This window comes from Helianthus annuus, chromosome 14, assembly GCF_002127325.2.
Source record: "Helianthus annuus cultivar XRQ/B chromosome 14, HanXRQr2.0-SUNRISE, whole genome shotgun sequence".
Taxonomy (NCBI): Eukaryota; Viridiplantae; Streptophyta; class Magnoliopsida; order Asterales; family Asteraceae; genus Helianthus; species Helianthus annuus.
This window is the reverse complement of record NC_035446.2, coordinates 124,411,288-124,426,250: the sequence shown is the minus strand read 5'-3', so window position 1 is coordinate 124,426,250 and position 14,963 is coordinate 124,411,288. Positions and strand designations below refer to the sequence as shown.

Sequence of the window (14,963 nt, the reverse complement as noted above, 5' to 3'; positions counted from 1 at the left end):
AGCATCTTCTGGTCTCATAACTCCAATTCTGGCAGTTAACAGCAATGTGTCCTTGATAACCGCATCGGTAACACACTCTGTTATCGTACCAATCACCATTTTCACACCAGATGCTCAAATCATAGCATTGTTTGGCTTGGTGATACTCCTTTTTCCTCTTGATTGCTGGATTTGACTTTTGAGCATTGTGGTCCGACCTGCACCACTTATTGCCAACACTTTTTGTGAGTTTTGATTTTCCAATTTTTGTGGTTTTTTATCACGATTGGATGATCGAACTGATGAGCTTTTATTTTTGTTTTGAACATTTTTCGGCTTTTTAACAATTTGTTTTTGTTCTACAATCTTCTTAACAGGTTTTTGCTTTGAGCATTCACCTATTTCAGTAGATTGCAAAACAGTATTTTTGAATTTTTCTTTTAATTCTAAAAATATTTTTCTTTTCTCATTTTTCTCATTTTCATCATCAGTTTTATCATCACAATCCTCAATTTTGATTTTGTCAAAATTTGTGACACTGTCACTTATTGGAACAACATTGATCGGTTTTGGACATGGAATATTCAAATACTCTGAAGAAGTCACAAAACCTTTCAATTTCGTTTCAAGCTCGTTAATTTTTTTTCGAGCTTGCTCTCCTTCTTTTTCAAGTTGAATAATCTTCTGAAGATGAGAATTTATCATTTTTTGCTTTTCAATGTTGTTTTTGCTAAACACATCTCTCCCAGCTTCAAGAATTTTTATTTGACTTTGAAAATCTTTTTCAATTTTTGCTTTTTCATTTTCTAAATTTTTTATTTGAATTTTCAAATCATTTTCTGAATTTTTAAAATTTTTGTTTTCTAATGTCAAACTCTCTAAATCCCTCAAGAGTTTGGCATTTTTGGATTTCAGATTTTCACAATTTAAGCACTTCCCAGACATCATTCCAGCTTCAGCTTTCTTCCCAGTCTTGATAGCTGAAATTTCTTTAACTTGCTCCTCTACTTCTTGAACAATTTCCTTAGATTTGAATTTTGCTTCATCAGTTGCTGCTTTACTCTTCTCTCTTGAATCAGACTTCAATTTTCTAATCTTTTGGATCTCAAGTTCTTGAGCTTGAATTTTCTCGATGAATCCACTAAGGTTGAGAAATTCATAGTTTGAATTGTTCTTCAACATCATCAAGTAAGTATTCCACTCATCATATGACAATGCGTTTGCCAATTTGTCTTTCAATTCCTCATTGGTCTTGGTTATCTTCAATCTCCCCATCTCCACAACTAGAAGACAATACCTTTCAATCAATTCTTTTGAAGACTCTCCCTCGATACCTGTAAAATTATCAAATTTGTTCATTGCAATATAAATCTCAGAACTCATGTTTAGGTTTTAAACGATTCACAAAAACAGATTTTCAAACAGTACAAAATTTCACACAATCAAATGACTATCCGATTGAATATCAAAGATTAGGCGACATTGGATCGAGTGGGGATTCGCTCGTGCGAGTATCCGATGCTTGACAAATCACCTTACTGGATATGTCACTATGAGCGAACCACACAATCGAAACTACCTGACAAATGAGCGAACCACTAAAATGAACTTATGAGCGGAACTAGGATTACACAAAAGCGAAACCTCAAGGTTCATACGAGTGGACCTGAATTTTGACGCAAAAACGAACCGAAAAACTTCGATTTCTCCTAAACGGCTAGGAGTTTTGATCTGAAACTTGGTAGGGTTATAGATCAGGTATTTTCGCACAATATATCAAAAATTCAGCCGATTCGGACCGTAAAAACCCGTTCATTTTGTCGTTTTTCAGTGAAAAACGTGATAAAAGTGAAAAAAAATGAAGAAATAGATGTAAATCGGATCTGAAATCGCTGAAATCTGGTACGAATCAATGCGTTTGATCAGTGCAATCGAGCTCCTAGCTCTAATACCACTTGTAGGATCGTGTTTTGACCTGAACGAGTCGTTCAGAGGCGTTCAACTACGTTTCAGGCGCGGAATAACAAGAAACGAAGGTAGAGACAGCTTGCAATTCACTCAATCTACTGTTCTATTGATTTGACAATGTTTACAGCTCGTTCTTCACACCGGCAGCACTTCGGTATGGAATTTGACCAAAGTTACAAATGAGATCCGCTTATGAGGTATATATAGTGTTGATAGGTCCCCACATACGGACATGTACGTATAAGCGGACCTAGTAGGTTCCCACATACGGACATGTACGAATAAGCGGACCTAACCAGATAGGTTCCCATATACGGACATGTACGAATAAGCGGACCTAACCAAGTAGGTTCCCATATATAGACATGTACGAATAAGCGGACCTAACCTGATAGGTTCCCATATACGGACATGACACATAAGCGGACCTACTCTCTAAAACACATATACTCTCCAGTTTTCTCGTAAAACGCGCCCTAATCTATACAATACAATGTATAACATGATCCAAGACGAAATCAACAGATGTAGTGCACCAACAAAACTACTAGATTGTTACACTGTTTCATTGAACAACTAGATCTTCAGAGAAATGTAGTGAATTGCTGGATTTCACAGAACTGTTGTTTGTGACCCAACACTTCTAGAAATCTTGAACTTCTGCCTTTGAGTTGTTGACTGGCCTTTGGGTCTTCAGCCTTTGTCTTTGGTTGACCTTGACTATTGACTTGTTGACCAACACTTTGATGATCAGCACATGTTTTGAAGGCATTAGTTTTATGAAACAGGAGTTGGGGCAACTGTTTTGTGAAGCTTTCAATGGGAGAGAAACTGCTGGACTTAGAGATTGCATTTTTACTTATTCAGGCAAGGATTATGGATCCTTTCGATTTTGGCTTTCATCATCCGCAGATCTTATATAACCCAACATTATTCTAATAATGTAATATAGTGTAACGTTTTATAAAATTTTGATTATACAATTGTGACATGGTTATTTTTATCACACTTTGATAAAAATTTTGTTCAGCTTGTATGAGTCAAATATAATTCATTTTTTTTGTTCTTTATCATGAAGAACCGAATCAATATCGTTCAAACAACTTCGGTAGCATTACCAACATTTCTTTTTACTGTTTCCTATATAAACTTTGTTGAAAACGAAGTTGTATTCGCAGTAGAGTATCTTTTTTATATCGTAAACTATAGCAAGTGTTGGTACTTGCACGATGAACCAAACTAGTATCATCTCAACAATATTGATACCACGTCAATTCCAATCGAACAATATTGGAATCGTGACTAATATTCATATTTATCGTTTTTTATCCATGTATGGTAAATACATGTCGATTTCATTTTAAGTATATTACGACTTTAATTTTTAAGTTTTAATTTTTGGTTGTTATAACAAATGCTAGTAGAGTATCAATACTATATAAATTAAACCCATACCCACCGAATTCCTATCATAACAGCTACAAAGCGGATATTATTTCAGCTAGAGTAACTTACGTTTTTGGCCCCTGTGGTTATATCACTTTTACTATATTAGTCCAAAATAAGATTTTTTAACATATCTTCCCCTATGGTCTCTATAACTAACCATTTTGGCCCCTAAGTCTAACATTTTGACCCTCATGGTCTCTATAACTAACCATTTTGGCCCCCATGATCTCTAGACTTAGGGGCCAAAATGGTTAGTTATAGAAACCATGAGGGCATATACATTAAAAATTCTTATTTTGGGCTAATATAGTAAAAGTGATATAACCACAGGAGCCAAAAACGTAATTTACTCCTTCAACTATATCCTCATTTAGTGCTAAAACGAAGTAGAAATTCAGGTCGGGTCGGATCCATATATGAAGGTAACAACGGGTCATCGAGAACTACAAGATTGACCTTTGACCATGGTGGACCCAATTTATTGGTCCAGGTTTTACCGGCTCTATTTGCACCGAATTGCTTAGTACAAGTCAATAACTACTGAAACTTATAAAATATTACAAAATTATCATCTCAATTTTTTGAATCTCACTTTCAACGGTCAATGTTCAAATACCCAACCTTCCACCGTCACCTTTAACTTGAACATTTCATTCCCCCCCTACCTTTGACCCAATTCAATACCAATATATAAACACTTTCACTCATTCAAGATTCTTAAAACCCACCAAATTCTCTCCAAAATATTCATACCCAGATCATCAAATCTAGTTTCCAATTAAAAAAAAAGTTTATAAAAATGGCATTTTTCTGGAAGAGACCAAGAGCTAGCCGTTTGGCTGGCAAGAAACTCCTTTCAAAGCAAAGTTCCCGAATAGAACTCACCATTCCGACACATTTTCGATGCCCGATATCTCTTGATCTGATGAAAGACCCGGTGACCTTGTCAACGGGTATCACATATGATCGAGAAAGCATCGAAAAGTGGATACGGGATGGAAACCAAACGTGCCCGGTCACTAACCAAGTTCTTACAAATTTTGATCAAATACCAAATCATATGATCCGGAGAATGATTCAAGATTGGTGTGTTGAGAATAGGGCTCATGGTGTTGAGAGGATACCCACTCCTCGAACACCGATAACCTCTTACGATATCATGGAAATTTGTTCGAAAATGATGGCTGCCGCTTCGAAAGGCGATGCGAAAAGGTGTCTTGATTTGGTGGAGAAGATAAATGTTTGGGCTAAAGAAAGTGAACAAAACAAGAGTCTCATTAAAGATAATGGGCTTGGGTACGTGTTAGCGGCTTCGTTTGAGGCGTTTTCATGTGAAAAACATGAAGATCTTCTAAAGGAGATTTTGTTATTGTTAACATGGATGTTTCCTTTAGGGGTTGAAGGGCGATCTAAGCTTGGATCAACACAATCTTTACGTTGCATGACATGGTTATTATCGGTAGATGATTTGTTACTAAAAAAAAGTTGTGTTCTAACCCTAAAAGAGCTTCTTTCCACTGATCAAACCCATGTAAACACCTTAGTCGACATCGATGGCGTTCCAGAAGCCTTGATCAACCTTATAAACGCACCCGATACCCATTCGGTTAAAAAATCTTCATTTTCAGTCATATATCACATTCTTTCAACCCAAGTTGGCCACAACAAACTCTCACCAAGATTCTTGGAGTTGGGTGTTATTGAATTGAGCTTGGAAGCTCTTGTGGAAGCTGATAAGGGTTTAAGCGAGATGGCGTTAGGCGTATTAGACCGCATCTCCGACTCTAAAGAAGGAAGGGAAAAGGTGCAAAAACATGCATTGAGTGTGCCATTGCTAGTCAAAAAGATACTAAGGGTGTCTTCTTTGGCTACTGATTTCTGTGTTTCAATGTTATGGAAGTTTAGCAAGAATGGTGATGGGAGTGCATTGGTGGAAGCACTTCATGTTGGTGCTTTTCAGAAGCTATTGCTCATGTTGCAAGTCAACTGTGGTGAAGAGACAAAGGTGAAGGCTACTGAGATGTTGAAGTTGATGAATCAATACAAGAATAAGTTGGAATGTTTTGATTCTGGACATTATAAGTATCTCAGAAAGTCTTATTGATTTTTGGTAGATTGTAATTAATTTTTGTTGATAGTTTTTAACTAGGGTATTGAAGATAAAGAGTGATTACGTACTTATGTATAACCCTAAATTGCAGATAGCAAAATTTTGTCAACTTGTAGAATCTAAATTAAAGAAGATTTAAACATATTTGGCTGGTTTTCTTGTTTGAACAAACAATACTTAGGGTGAAGGGAGTGGTTACCTATTTGGAATAGGTAAACTCTCAATTCCCCCAATCAGATAATGTCACGTCAATTCACCTAAATTGTTTACCTAATGCTCAAAAACGTTGGCAGTGGTTTACCTAATGGGGTTTAGGTAAACTATTTAAAAAAACGAAAAATGTGTGATTGGTTGAGAAGAAATGGACCCCGCTACACACCCATCTCTCTCCCCCTTCCCTCCCTCTCACCGACTCGGTGAAGGTTTACTGAAATTGAATCCAAAAATCGGTAGAGGGGTGTCGGCAAAAGGTTGGCGGTGTATGAGGGTTCGGTACTGAGTGGGTTTACCGCCCCACTCCACTCACCCTTATACTAGAACAAACAATACTTATACAGTTATACCAACTGAATTTGCAATATTTTTAGTCTGAGTTTACTTAAAAAATAGAATACTTTATACAATCATCTTATGAATATGTATGCACATCATGATTTCATACCCACAAGTGAAAGTTAGATGTATGATATGCACGTATCAACAAATGATAATATTAATAGTATTTAGAAATATAATATTTTGATATTAAGTGTTAACTTTTTATATAATGGGACGTAGCACTGTACACTTCATTAAAAACAATATATAAATAATTAGTTGGGAATCGTTACATATGGCAATAATCTCACCTAAAAAAGGAAAAAAAAAAATATGTCAACTATATGTAAAAAAAAAAAAAACACCTAGATAAATTAACCATCCAGATGTTCATAAAACGAGTATTAATTATGTCTATAATCTGATTCCATCCCATTCGATGTTTAGTAAATAACTTCGTTTGTATATATATATATATATATATATAAAAGATATGATATATCTCAATGTGCAATGAAAAATATTAAGAACTAAGAAGACTAACAGGTAAAGTTGATAAGTGCGAATTCCGCACTACATAAACGTGTATGTAGTTCGTATTAAAGGTTACTAAATATAAGTAAAAACATTACATAGGCTTTAAAAGTTAGAAAATATAGGTAAAAACATTATATAGGCTTAGACAAGACAAAATGAAATGGGCCCATTAAATTAAGAAATTTAATTGACTCTGGATACCTTTTAAATTGGCAACATATAAGTTGTATACCCATCACATTTTTCTAGTGTTCGGCATGTTTTTCCACTAATTAGTTAATGTTGTTTGGACGATTTAGAATATAATGCATCAAAGTCGATTATACTGATTACATTATGAGACGTAATTTTGTTTTTTATATTTGGAAGAGTAGCAGTTGGGATATTATATTACAGTGGTTGAAGTGTGTCCATTCTAAGCAGGTTAATAATGAATAACACTTCCCTGTATTATTGGTATGTTTTGAACCGGATCCATTTTTCTCATAACTTATTCTCACTTGCACCCGGTTTAACCATTTACTCGGCTTGACCCGTCAGGGCCGTTCCTAGGTTTTTAGAGGCCCTAAGCGAACTACGAAGTGGAGGCCTTTTAAGAAAATTATCCTTTCAACATATTTAGTAACAAAACCCTCCTCCTTTATCCGGGTTTGGGACTGGCAACTATAAACTAAAAAGTTTATAATTTGCGTAGTTAAAAAAAAATTGAATGTATATGTTTTCGATAGATATAATATATGTTTAAATAAAAATTATTTTTCTAGCTTTAACTGGGGCAAATTGTTTGATGAAATCATCGTAATCAAGTTCTTCTAAGGAATCTCTTTTGTGATTCGATTAAAGCTTCTTGTTTATGCTTTTAACTCAATTGCTCAAAGTCAAAACTGGGTCGTATAGTAGGCTAATACAAATCGTATAGACCTGTACGATCCGTATAGACCCCCAGAAAATAAAACAAGGGGTTAATTGATAAATCAGGGGGTTTATATGACCCATATAGGCCTATCTTATCTAATTTTCCTATGTTCACTCTTCAACATTCATTCTTTATAAATTTTATAATAGTAGCTTTTTCATGGTATTATTTTTTTTATTAAAATGGTTATACACTTTCTATTCAAAACGAAATTAAAGTGGGATGCAAAACGCGTTAGGTTATAAGTGTTTGATGAAATGCCTAGTTCTCAATATGAACAATCATATGTGAATGTGTTAGCATAAACCACTTCTCTTTGACACAAAAAATTAGTGCTTTTGGTCTGTTATATTCCAAATTTAAGCATAAAGTTCAGTCACATAATGAATATAGTGAGGCCATCAATATTAAACCAGCTATACTAAAGGATGACCCTTAACTCTAATTATATACCAAAAATTAGTGCTTTTGGTCTATTATATTCCAAAAAAAAAATAAAATAAAATAAAATTGCTATATTGACTAAGGAAATGCTGTAATTTTCATATTTGAAGCCTATCAAACGCGCTAAGTTGTCAAGTTACGATAACTATCTAAATGCCACAGCTCATTTTTTCTTGTCATGTGGACTGTGGTATATCAAATGCTGTGGGTTGTTTTTCTCTTACGATAACAACATTGATTAGAATGGAAACAACCATTATTAGTTCACGAGTATATTACCTTAAGTTTCAACCACAACTATATATGAGAAAGCTAGTTGAATAACGATGTAGTTCACATGTGAATCCAACATCGCTTCACAAGTGAACCAAAATTTTACTCACCCAAAAGAAATCAATAAGGTATATCAAACAGGATGTATATATAAAGGGAAAAAAATACTTGTTTCATGGCATAACTTGTTTGATTTAGTTACGCATGCTTAATATATTTTGGTTTGATAGATCATTTTTTTGGGTAAAGATCCAGTACAAAAAGTTCTTAATCTAGGAAGTGTGGGAAATCAGGTCAAATGAACTTCGATTGAGCTCATTTCAACGGCGTTGGAACCGGCTCGTCGAAACCTAACCAGAAATCCTAACCCCTTAAACCTAAACCCTAAACCCTAAAAAAACCCTAAAGCTAAACCCTAAGGCTAAACCCTATGCTAAACTCTACGCTAAACCCTAAAATCTAAATTATAAACCCTAAAAGCTAAACCCTAAGGCTAAACCCTAAATGCTAAACTCTAAAGATAAACCCTAAATACTAATGCCAAACCCTAAAACTAAACCCTAAAGCTAAACCCTTAAGCTAAAATCTAAAGCTAAACCCTAAAAGTTAAACTCTAAACCCTAAAAGCTAAACCCTATATATATTTGAATAGGATTCGACGAGCCGGTTCTAACGCCGCTGTAATGAGTTTATTGGAGTTCGTTTGACCTGGTTTCCTACACTTTGTAGGTTAAGATTGTTTTGTATTTGATCCTACCCCCATTTTTTCCCATGTTCTAAATGTAAGTTCTATTTTGATGGTTTCTTTGTTGGGCGTTAAACTTAATAGAATACTTTTAAGTGCAATTAACTTGTTTAATTAGAGTTGTTAGATTGAAGTCAATTTATACTCAAATAGTGTTCATGCGTTCCCTACTTTATGGGGGTTCACAAAGAAACTCATACCAATAATGCAAGTGCATTTTAACCCTTAGTAGTTAGTACTACTATGTATCATATTAATTAACTTGAGTGCATGTGAATTTTAATATATTTGAGATTTATTTTAAATATTATAGTATTGATAAAATTCATCTAAATGCATATATACATATACGCTACATGTATATTGCATATTGTTATATTTTAAAGAGAGGAGAAAAGAGATCAAAAGAATAGTATGTAGAAGAAGAAGTAAACCATTTTTTTTAATTTTAACATTTTCATTAAAACACCATAGAAGCATGTTTATATTTTCTTTAACAATAATTAGATTTTCTAAAATAAATACATCACATCTTGTACGTTTCAGGATTTGATCTCATAACATTTTAATTGTGGAATACATCGATTAACCCAAAGTTTTATTTGACTTGCACCGAATGGCATAATAAACTAAAGTAACCGACTTTTGAATGTTTGATTGCACGACCAACAGAAACAAACAAGAGAGTTGACCAAATCAACCATAAGCTATATTTTTTTTTTTTGAAAGGAGAATTTTATTAGAAACAAACCGACCAAAAACCAGGCCGGCCAACTAAACAGACACTACATCAAACAAATTTACACCATCTATCCCATGATACATCCTTATACTTCGATCTATTAGAAAACCACAAAAAACTTAAAGCTTTAATTTCGCTAATAATTTTATCAATACTAACCGGCTTCCCAGAGAACTTCAAATCATTTCTTGCCCTCCATAAACTCCAACAGCTAATAATCAAAATTCCTTGAATAGCCGCCCTCCATTGATCCGAAACCTTGACCGAAAGATGCATGTCGAGAATATCCTTGAAAGAGAACACGAAGAATAACGGAATCTTGCACCAGGAGCTGATGTATTGCCAGATAGAAGAGGCCACCCAGCAGGACGAGAACAAGTGGTCAACGGACTCGTCGCCGAAGTGACAAAGCGGACAAGTGACGTCATCGATTGGAATGTTCCTGTTTCTGAGAGCCAGACTAGTTGGAATACTGTTCAATTCAGCACGCCAGGCGAAAATATTGCACTTCTTTGGGACCCAAGGGCACCAACTGTAAACGTATCTATCACTCCGAGCCCGACCCAAAGAAAGGAGTCTTCTCACGGCTTTAACAGAAAACTCACCTGAAGAGCCGCCAATCCATTCCCATTTATCCTGAACCTGACCTAGAGAAACCGCTTGCAGAAGATTACACAGCTGCTGCAAATCAGGCTCCAAAGCCGCCGGAAACAGGTCCTTCCAATTCCAGGTAATTAACTGACCTGAACCTTGACATATCCTATCTTTCACCTTACATTTTTTCGATACTTCAAGCGAGAACAACTCAGGGAATCTAACTAAGCTATATTAGTAGTGCCTTCTTCTAAGTTGACTTGACAAATGTATGAACCTTTCAATTAGTTGACATTCATGCACGCCTCATCTCATCAAATACGGCCGAAGAAATCCACGTAGCAACTCGCAATTATCAACAATAAATGTTATGGGTGTTTTGGTTGCATTTTTCAATATTATGGAGTAAATCACATATTTTTAAAATACTTTATAGAAATATGAAAATGGTTATTTAACTTTCAACGATAACAAATGCATACTTTTAGTTTCTGTTTCACAACAATTTTGATCAATTACATGACTTAGTCGTATATGACACCTATTTTGATTATCTTATCTTTACTATTCTCCTTGTAGAGTTCTAGTTTCACAAATGTTTTTTTAATATCTTATATATATTTAAGAAATTTGGAAGACTACTATGAGTAACTACAAGAATCGTGAAAAACTTAATAGTAGAATGCGACGATATTATATCACTCACAGTTCTTTCAAATGTATGTACGTATAGTTTAGACACCATTCACACATTTTTTCTATGATTTATTTAATTTACAACCAAAGCCAAAGTCAAAACTACAAACTATACGTAAAATACGACTTGTACAACGTGTATAATTTTGGTTTTGCACAGTCAGTGTTTGGTTTTATCATCTCACATGTTTAATTGAAATAAATAAACTTGTATAACACGTATATTTTTGGTTTGGGGTCAAAACTAGGACCAGTATTCCATATAATATGCTACTAGTCGAAAAATAATTGAGCCAACCTTAGAAGCATCCACAAAAAAAAAAAAAAAAAAAAAAAAAAAACCCTCAAAAATGCCTAAAAACGTAACTAATCAACTGCCACGTTAGAAAAACACTCATACTTCAAAAATATTCAAAACTCACCCGATAAGAAAACTTAAAAACACCCAAAAACATAGTCACATCATCACCACTCTTTACATTGTTTTAATTATCTGTTTTTTATTTCAATAAAATATATATAAAGATTCTTTAGTTTAAGGGAGTTAATATTCACACATTATTTCTTTCTGTCTCTCTCTGTATATACATAGATTATATAGAGAAAGAATGAAAAGAGTGTGAGAATAAAAATTTAAGGATGTGTGAATAGGACAAACCTAATTTAAATAGAGATTATTCCCAACGTTTTATAACAAAATATACATAGAGAATTTCATTTAATTTAAACTCATAAATATTTAATATTTAAAATTTAAATTCTCTAAATAAAATGGTTATTATAAATAAAAAATTAATTTTTTTTCTCTTATAAGATTGCGGGGAGTGGAGGGCTTGGGTTGGGAGCTTTGCTCGACACGTGGCGAATGTAGGCTCCGCCGGACCACCCCAAAAAAGTGGGGTGTGGAAGCGGCGTGGTTAGCGACGTTAGGCTGCCTTGTTGGCTTGACTGACTTTATTTTTTATATACTTGAGATTTGTAAAATAAAATTCAAACTTATATTATTTAAAAAAAAATACATAAGATCCTAAAAATAAAAAATAAAAAAACTATTTATTAAGTCCAAAAAAATAAAAATAAAAAAGTAGTTAATAATTCCTAAAAAATTACAAAGTTGTATAAATATTAAAGTGGGGAACCCACTTAAATTCTGGATTCCCGTCATGCCTCTACTCAATCTTCGCGATCTCCATTCGATCGTCGTGGCTTAGGTCCCCCGCTGGGACACGATCGAAACAAACTTTCAACCGATCCAGCTTCGGTTTTAGTTCGCACCACTTGTGTTGGCAGGCGTTTAGGTTGTGACGATTGTTACCAACGTGTTGTTGGTATTGTTGGAACGCTTGTCCCCAGTACGCGGTTTGACCGCGTTGAAACGTACGCTGTGCGTCGACGATCGATGTGACAAGTGCGATCTCCTCCTCCTCTATCCAGTTCACCATTTTCGGTTTTGTGTTTGGTTGGAAAAAATTGAAATTTTGGTGTGAGATTGGTTGAAGAATTTTGTACAAAAAAAATAAAGGTGTGTGTGTGGGGGTGGGGGGGGGTATTTATAGGTAAAAATTGTAAGGTTTTTTGAAAAAAAAATTGATTTTTACCATTAAACCGCAATGCCAAACGGTTATGGATAACGGTCAAAAATGAAGGTCCAATCCTGGCCAGCCAGCTCACCCCGACCCCCGCCCCATGCCAGGCTTCATAGCGACGGTGGCTGGGCAACACCAAACCCAACGCTGGCTCGGAGTGGGTTAGCCAACGTTGGCTGGCTTCCTTTGCCCAACCAACGCCACCACTCCCCGCAGTCTAACCCAACCCCCGACCCTACCCATTGACACAAGTCCCCGCCCACTTTCATTTTTTTCTTAAGCTCCATATGGGCATGTAAAAATGAGAAAAAAATGACTATCGCCCGTGCTCTTAGGCCACTCGGTGTGGGGGTCGTCCATGCCCGGCGACGCCCTCCCACACCATTTCCCCTGGGTCGGCGTCGTCGTGATCGGCGGGGAGTAGACGATGAAGACGGACGGGAAAGGACAAAAAGGTATGCCTCTTTTTCTTACACACACATATACGTACAACTCATATATATATATATATATATATATATATATATATATATATATATATATATATATATATATAGAAAAAGTATATCGTACATTATGGCTTAACGTACAACAACGTGCGTGATTTGTTCTATAACATACGTGATTAATGTTTTCAATATGCGTGATTATTGTGTTACAACATGCGTGATTTTGGATTTTTGAATTATAACGTGCGTGATTTTAAAATGAACGTGCGTAATTATCTGTCGTACGTGATGTACGTTAAGTCGTAATGTACGTTAACCTTCCTCACTCTCTCTCTATATATATATATATATTAGGCTCATCCTCCATTTCCTTGGGTGCATCACATTTGCTCCATCCTCACACCCATCCTACGTGACGCTGACGTGGAGGCCCATCCTCCATTTCCCATAAATAAATACTTATTAAATACCTATCTAATTTATCTTTTCTTATTATTAAGGCCAATTTAGTCATTGTACATTGATTTAACTGGGAAAACTAACATTCATCCAATCGGGGGACTATCCGAGTAACAACTAAGCAAACCACAGGAAACATAGATATAATTTTAAAAAAGTGGGGACTAAAGATGAAAAAATTGATAAACCACAGGGACTATCCGGGCAATTAACTCTTTTAAAATCAAGTTACAAGTTTAATTCGTTAACTTATTTAAGGAAATACAATAAGTTAATTAAAATTGTAAATTTACATATATGATGTTGCAATAACATTAAATACACATATTAAATGAATTATTTCTATTGGTTTAAAACTTATTGTTTTTATTCTTATAAAAAATTTCTTCTTGTTTGAACCCTCCATTATGTAGTGATTAGTGATAACAACTGAACTCTCACCACATAGCGCGCGTGTGTCTCTTTATATACAACGATTTCGTTTTGATTGTAACAAAGTATTGTAAGATCATTTATCATAATCTTATTATAAATGTATCGTATTTTCATAAATATCTTTTTTACACAAATATCAACAGATGATTTAATGACATCCAAAAATTTGAACAGGAAACAACAATTTCGAATTGAAAATAGTGCTGGATTCAACTTTTTTTAAACATAAAAAATGTTAGCCTAAACGTAACAAACATTTACAAACGTAAATAAACAAACAAGACACGTGTTCATATTTTATTTATCTATACTACATTATAATACACATCTTAGGAGGCCAAGATTGTCTATTATCTATACTATATTCATAATCTACATCTCCAATAACTAATTATGATAAGACTTACATCTATTTTATGGCCTATTCATGATGTATTATGTAACTATGTAACTTATAAGTTATAACCCAATGGATTTGGTTTCAAATGAGTCTTTTAGAAAACAAAATTATCAAAATGGGTTCATCTGCTACATGTCTTTAAGGGCGGCTGATAATAACAAATGAAAAAGGCGATCGTGAATGTGAAGATGATAATGACATGACAACAAAGGGTTAATATAGTCTTGCTTTGTTATGTTATACTTTGTGTTTTGTATGCATATGCGGACCCAGAGGAAAAGTTTTCAGGTGGAAAACTTACAGCATAGCTTGATGAGTTCGAGAAGATGACTAGTTTCTAATGTAAAGTTAATAAGATATATTATGTGTCATGGGCTTAGTTTTAGGTTGTTGGATATTCTTTTTGATATGTAATGCCCATGTATCTTTATTAATTTTGTCAAATAAAATGTGTTGTGATTACTCTTTTATTTAATTTGGTGGAACATGTTATATTTGTAGATTTTCGTAAATTGTAAACTAATTATACCGTTCTTTTATATTTTTTATTATATTAATTGGGAGAAGTTATGTAGAGTTATCTTTTATTTTTTTAATATTTATATCAATTTATGATTTTTTATTTTAATGGATTATCACTTATT

General features: G+C 34.3%; 1 protein-coding gene across 1 annotated transcript; it reads left to right on the top strand.

Moving 5' to 3' along the window:
- Positions 1-4,053: 4,053 nt before the first annotated feature.
- On the top strand, positions 4,054-5,571 carry LOC110909283 (U-box domain-containing protein 21). Its single transcript, XM_022154312.2, has one exon. The coding sequence runs from the start codon at positions 4,196-4,198 to the stop codon at positions 5,498-5,500; it is 1,305 nt and encodes a 434-aa protein (XP_022010004.1). The 5' UTR covers positions 4,054-4,195; the 3' UTR covers positions 5,501-5,571.
- The last annotated feature ends 9,392 nt before the right edge of the window (positions 5,572-14,963 follow it).